A 7,669-nucleotide genomic window follows, 5' to 3' on the forward strand; every position below is an offset into this window, starting at 1 on the left:
TTATGTAAAAAGATGGAGGGAACGAACTGCACGGTTGATTGTGGAATGAGGATCTTCTAAAATAAGTAAACATATTTCTTTACACTAACACAATTCTGAATCTCAAATACAGATTTAGTTTGCAAAGTATTTCCATTAACTTCTTCCAGTACTCCATACTTCTTCCATTAGTTTCTTCCAGTACCTCCATTAGCTTCCAAAGTACTTCCATTACTTTGAACCGGAAGACACACACACAACAAATGTAAGATGTTTTGCTTTCCTTTCAACAGTTTCGTTTTATCGTTGCTGGTAGTATTTCTCATTAAATAAGACTCTGAAAACGATCACATACTCTGTGTTCTAAATTTCAAATGTACAGATTCTTATCAATTTATTGCAAAACGTCTTGAGTTGGAAAAACGTGAGATGACTGGATTCTAAATGAATTATTGATGATTAAATTCTAGGGCAAACTCGTAATACGTAGAAAGCAATAGAATATCAGTCTGCAGGTAAATTGAGAATACTGTAACAGCGAAAAATGGGCAACTTCTCTGATTTACAAAGAGGCAACATCGTTGTCTCTTGGTTACGGTGTGCGAACGTGACGAAAAGTTCCAATTCTGTTGGGTGTGTTGCGAAACAGAGTGTCTAAGAGTATTACCTTAGATATCTTGAAATATTCAAATCGATTATTATATTTCTATATATTTTCAATATGATATCAACACAATACTGTCTTTTCCCTAGGAGCGAAGGTAAACACTTAAGTACTGTGGGAATAACGACAAATATTCATTTATAAAACGATAATATGAATGATGGTTGATGTATATATGTATTCAGCCCATTATAGGACACGAACGTATTGAGTCTTGAAACAAAAGTTTAATTTTGCTATATATTTTCAATATGAAGTGAGATAATCTCTTTCCAAGAAGGTTAAGTGGGACACCAAGGTAGTCTGCATACAGTACTTGCCTTCTGATAAAAGAGAGGCATGCTTAGTACATCAGCGAACTTAAATTGGAGGAACAAATTGTCATTTGCCAACCAAGAACGTGCATACTGCTCGACATTTGTTTCTTGATAGCTTTATGATATTTTAAAATATTGCCTTAGAATTTAACAGGAATCATTCACTCCTTCTAGTGTATGAATCTGTACATGGCATTCACCGTCATTATAAGTCCCATGCAAATATTTAAGAAAACCTCTCAACATTTTGAGAATTCTCATCATGAACTCAAATATTTTTGCAAAGTTTAATACCAGTTCACAACAAAATACCAGAGCACTGATGATCAGACCAGTACACAAAATGTAGAACGCTGTTTGCAGATGACCTAAAGTAAGAACCATAACTTTCTCCTGAGACAATATCAATGGATTTGTAAATTCCAGAACGAAGTCATTCAACCACGTTTCTACTAAACCAGCTTCTGTCGCTTGTCGAATAATAGCATTCCATCTAAGCAAATATGGAGAATTTTTAGGGACTGCGAAACAATTTAATATTTGGTGAATTCTTTGTTTAGCGACGTGAAACAATGGTTTACTCTTGTCATCAATCAGTATATGCATATAGTATGCAAACATAATTCCTTCTGCCACGTATACTGAGTCTCGATCATACGATACACGAGACATAGCTTCCGAATGCAAATCAATAATTTCAGTTCTAGAACTAAACGTACTCAAAATTGGATTTTGTGAGTTTTGAAATGAAAAGAGGAATCCTGATGGACTAATAATATGCAAGTCTGCCTCAAAAATCTCTTGGAAAGAGTTCAATTGAGGTAATTGAAGTGGTCTTGTCATAAAACTTATTAGCACCCCTCGATATAAAGCATCTATAATCAAAATAAAGAAAGTAAATAATACGAAAACAATTCTCAATTGATTCACTTTTGGAGGACGTGAAATAGAAATGGATAGTAACACCGAAAATAGTCCCATCACATTAAAATTATCTCTAGAGTTTCTTCTCAATATTTCATAAACGAACTTATGAATTATGATAAAAATTGAGTACAAAATGTAAACAACTGCAATAAGACCCCACAAATCTCTACTAAATGGTTGTATTAAATTTTTGTACATAGGAACATAGGGTGCAACTGGAACAGCTAAAGCCATATCATCAATTACAACAGGAAACGTAAAATCAATGACTTGATTTCGTTCATAAGTTTGAGTTATATCCGAGGGACCAACATCTACCTGGCCATATAACACATCACCTACAACACCACTCCATGTGTTGTTATGTGGAATATACTCACCGCCAGTATTATCTTCTCGAAATATATGATCGATTATAGTGAAATTCATCAAATTGCTTTGAGTTTCAAGCGTTTTTGCAAAGTTACCCTCAAACGTTTTTAAAGAATCATTAATTCTGGTGAAACAAGGAGGTATATCTATCCAAGATATTCTTATAGGATAGCCACATAAGTTGCTGGTTTTATCTTCAAACAAATTGAGGTTCTCCAATACATTTAAAGCAGAATCATTCCTAGTGTGATATCTAATCCTAGGTTCACAAAATGGATTATAATCCACAAAGGAAATACATCGTTTAGAATTTGGTACCTTGTAATAGGTTTGACATTTTGGTTTCACAGCTATTATTTGCAGTTTCACCAATTTAAGTTCTTTCCAGCATATATTGAATATGCTTTTGAAATTAATATCTTCGGTTGTGTCTTGATAAACAATAACTAAAAAATGACCCCTTGAATCCCATAATGCACATTTCTGTAGATATGTCAGGTACTGATGAAATTCATCTGAGTTCCTAATAAATATTATAAATGCATCTCCTTTTCCCAAAGTTTGTGATGGTGAAAATAGTCTTTCTTGTAACATGGATTTATTTGAAGCAGCTGAAATCAACACAACAGACTTCAGTGATAGTCTTTCTAGTTTCAACAAGATTTTTTCTGAAAATTCAACCATGGTTTGCTCGATATCGAAAACTGCAATAAAATTACTTTTAGCAAAGTGTATTTTACAGATGTCATATATTCTTCCTTGCAATGTCTCAAGTATATTTGAACTGCTTTCGTTCGATAGTAACAGAGAAGCATATCCTTTGTTTGGTATTAATAGCAATAGGATAAATATCATCAGCCATCTTATGATTACAGCACGCATTCTGAAAAGATGAACGATTGAACAGTTTATGATAACTTAGTATTTTGAGCTTAGTACAGGGAAATAAAAGAATGAAAACAAATTGTCATGTGAATCCTTATACGAAAACAGAACAAATATATAAATCAATATGATAGCACAAATGTGTATTTTGGGAGTAATCGGTACAAACTATCAGTAGAAGGCTGGTAAACGTACAGAGTGGTTAATATAGGCCTAGATATCTGTAGATATAAAACGATTCCCAGTTTTCACTTGCTGATCTACTATCTTTACACATACACTAACATAATAATATAATCTAGGCACGAAATAAGCATTATATTTTATTTACGTGGTCTTGATATTTTGTTCTAGACATGATATCCCTCTTTTATCGCTCCGATCAATTTTCAGATGCTATAACTCCGATATGATGCTTTTGTACCCTTATGTTGATATATATAAAATAACAAAATCGATCCTACATCCAAATTGGGTCGCTCTCTATCCGAAGTGTTCTTCTGTCCTGAAGCTGTCTACAAATTGAGTCCCTATCCCCATCCCTTTACCGAATTATGGTATCTTACAGCCTATTTTTTTTTAAATTTTGGTGGGGAGTGGTCGAAACATTTGGAAAGTTTCATAAATTGTAGATACTATATACGTGTAAATGTGAATTGTTTCAAAAACATAGATGTGCGTTTTGATTTGTGTGTGTGTGTGTGTGTGTGTGTTGAAACTTACAAAAAATGTAAAAAAATGTGGGAGACACGTCTCTGATTTTTTTCGTTAAAAATTTTGTAATATCCTTAGATACAACATATATTTTTTCGGGTCCTGAAAAGGATGGAAACGTTGCCAAAAGAAATAAAAATGAAAACAAACGTGTTCTTTTTTTACAGTTTTTCGACCATTTTAGTGGTCTCTAGATCAAATTTCAAACATTTCTTTGCCAGGGTTCCCGATATTCCTCTATGTTGAGCCCCTTTTGCTTCTATAGTTCTTCGGCTGCCTCAATTGTGTCCGGTTCGAAACAAAGGCATCAAATAAGCATCACTTCACCGACTCTTTCATTCAACCAACTCTTGCCCAACGAAGTTACACACACCTCACGTTGCCTCCTCTTATTTACCAATGCTTGCTTGGTTTGAAATGGCTTGGGCCACAGTTCACCCCTCAGAACAACCCAAATAGACATGAAATAGAATCATGGTAACAACTGGAATATTACTATGATTACAGGTGGAATATTATTATTCCCTGTTCAGTAAATAACTGAATTCGGGAAAAGAAAAGAAAAGGAATGAAATCTAAGTTTTACGACCCACGGTTATGCCGGTTTGGCTAAAGGAGATGGTGATGATGAGAAATGAATGAAATGGTAGAATGAAAGAAGTGGGTGGAAACGGGAGAACCCCAAGAAAACCCACGAGCACAGTGTTTGTCCACCACAAAGTCCACACGGCGCGAGCTGGGATCGAACCAGGGACCCCAAGCACCAGAGGTGAACGCTCTACCACTGAGCCACCGCGCCCCTCTTTAATTCAGGAAAAGAAGATACAGGTGGAAATCAGTGCCAGATTAGTGTCTCGAAAATGTTCAATTGTGTTCAGATTGTGTAAGGGAAAGTAGAGATGTTCAACTTTATCTCAATGTACCTCATATGCACCACTACAAGTTCAGTTGTCCTTCAGGCGCGTTATTGTCCTAGAATAATCGCTCGGAAGCAACTCTGTTAGGCAAGATACACATCTTCCCCTAAATTGGTTTCTTGGTCATAGATAATGACGCAAAACGGCAAGCATCACGGCAGAACATACTAAAAAATAGGACACTTTGGTACACGGCATCACAGAACTGCCGGAATGTTTTACGGTTTGGCGGAGATATTTCGTATCAAAAGCTTATATAGACATTCTTCACACATAAACACGACCTGGGTTTGATAGAAAGTTAACGATGACTAATCCGGCCATGTGAAACCCTTTCAATCATCAGCGATCCAGGTTGCATATGCATGACAGTCGTGCAAATGTGTTATGGTCCATTCATTATCTGTATACAATCCGACAAAGTAAATTAATGGTAAATAAGTCACAATGAAATTTGATCGTCGTTGAGAGGTGTTGTTTAGGTTCATCTGTCATTTGCATCGCAGTCGTATGACGCTTCTGAGAGATACTCTGCATTATTAGACCTATCACGAAGGGTATTCTTTCAACTATTACTTCTCTTTACAGATGTTGCTTTGCCTTGAGTCGTGTGTGCCATAATTACTTTGTGCAAAACACGCAACATACTTGCCAAGTCCTTGAGTCTCGCACTACGTAACAGAGCATTAACAATTTCCGCTGTTTGGACATAAGACGGGTAGCCATTTTATACTACCAACGTCAGCTTAGGTCATTACATAGGATAATTCTACTGCTCTCTGAGTAGTACAAGGATTGTCCTATCACATCATCCTCAACAGCCTTGCTCTCCGATCACCGTGTTATCATTACCAACCAGATAACTGACACGTTCCAACTACAGGTGTTACATTAAATTGATAAATATCTGCGTATATAACTTGGAGGTAGCAATACCCACGCTCTGACGCTTCCTGAATTGCGCTCCTAAGTCTAAATACTAATAGGAGAATTAGTCATTGTATCGTGTATGATAGTGCAAGCCTAATACCAAATTCCGCACTTTATGACCTCCATACACAACAAAAGATCAAACCAAATTCACAAATCATAGAGGAATTACAATGTTTCTAATAATAATTAAAGATTGTTTGAACAGGTACCTCGCTATGCTTACTCATTTAAACTACTAAATCCTACGCTTCGATAGCTGAGTTTCAACATCTACTGAAGGACAATTCCCTAATCAATAGAGATATGCATGATTAAGCAATAGCTTTCGTGACTGAATTATAATTGCTTTATTTTTCTGTAGGAAATTATATGTTTTCTGTATAAGTAAAGAAAACAGCATATTAATATTGAAGGCTAATTAATATGAAATGAACTTAGAGAGGTCATTCCTTTGTCACAATGAGGATAAAACAGGTATTTTGCTATATAACAAAAGGAAAGCGGGTTATTTACTTAATAGTTAGACACTAGTTTCCTGAATGCTATGGAGCCTAATTATACTTCTATCAATAGTTTTTGTTTATATTATTTCTTCTTATATTTTTGCCATTTTCAAGGTTCCTTTATAAATGTACAGTTATTTTGTAAATCTTATGTGCATTGTAAAGGTATACCTCCACCAAATATATTTGTTTGTCTTAATTTTTCTAAGTCCCTTAAAAATTGTGGGTTTGGCAATAGCGTGCTTGAAGTTATAGGGAAGGGAAGTCATAAGAAAATTAGAGCAGTGAAGCCTTCCCAACACACCTTCTTGCACGTTGTTTGAAGTACTGAGATCTTTTTTCATTATTTAATGTAATGTTAGTTTCAGAGCAAAATAGTACCTTGACAAATGCATGTTTAGTTTTCTTTTTCTATTGGAATTCAAAACTTTTGAACCTTGTTCGAATCCCAGTGGGTGCTTTTATTTATTTATTTAAAACATGTTCTTCTTAGTTTACACTTTCTGATTTTAGCGTTGATTTCCTTCTTTCTTTCTTCAGGAGAAGTCATACTTTAGAAGGTCGTTAACTGATTACCATTTATATACGAAGATTTCCCAGTCATAAAGGAAATAAATAATCTGAGCAATGTTTATTTTTTTCTTTCTTTTCGTCCTTTTTAAATATAACATAAATGCTACTAAATTGTTACTAAAATGAGTTAAAACGATTGTTCTTTCCAGCGTACGTATTGACGGGTAAATGCCATTATGACAAAATTGTATAACCCATTGAAGAAAAAACTTAATCCCTGGCAGGTTTAACTCCCACGCCCTCTGGAATGTTTTTGAATCTTCCGGAAGATAGAAACAGGAAACATTTTGTAAAAGAAAGTATTACAATCAGGAAAAAAATCTTCTTAAGAACATTGGTTAACTAAAACTTCGTTATATATTTACCCTGTCCGTGTACCCGTTTGTCCAAAAGCTGAAAACATCATAAAAATTACTTGATAGGTCACCACTAAATTTGTTCAGTAAGTAGTGTGTCAGAAGTTAGAAATCGAATTCGATTACCTAGGCAATAATAAAACATGTAAGAAAAATAAGCAATTACCGTTTTATAAAGTTGAACACTATAGACCAAAAACGGTAAGATATGCATATGGAGAAGCAATTTTGTACTATCGATTAAGCACACGAGTACATTTCATTTATATCCTTCACTCTGTACCAAAATCGGAAACAGTAGAAGTCTACTACAACTTTTGGTTTCAATATTGATCTATATTAGACTAGAAATGGTAAGAGATAACTATAAAAGTTTTATTTAAAAATCGATTTAATGTCCTAAGAATAGAAAATATTTTCTGTTTGAACCCGATTAAAACCGAAAGTTTCAAATATAAACCATTTTCGGTTTTAATGTTGTTCGCCATAGAATTAAAATCCATAACAGGTAGCAAAAAGTGGTTTCATG

The 7,669-nt window shown here is 34.6% G+C and overlaps 1 protein-coding gene across 1 annotated transcript; it reads right to left on the reverse strand.

The window, feature by feature from the left end:
* Positions 1–1,107: 1,107 nt before the first annotated feature.
* Positions 1,108–2,943, reverse strand: LOC145672590 (glutamate receptor 1-like). The gene has a single exon (XM_081741749.1). It carries the CDS (start codon positions 2,941–2,943, stop codon positions 1,108–1,110), a length of 1,836 nt encoding a protein of 611 aa, XP_081597875.1.
* Between the last annotated feature and the right edge of the window lie 4,726 nt (positions 2,944–7,669).

The sequence above is a fragment of the Thermobia domestica genome, chromosome 16 (assembly GCF_964235325.1).
Source record: "Thermobia domestica chromosome 16, izTheDome1.hap1.1, whole genome shotgun sequence".
In the NCBI taxonomy this organism is placed as follows: Eukaryota; Metazoa; Arthropoda; class Insecta; order Zygentoma; family Lepismatidae; genus Thermobia; species Thermobia domestica.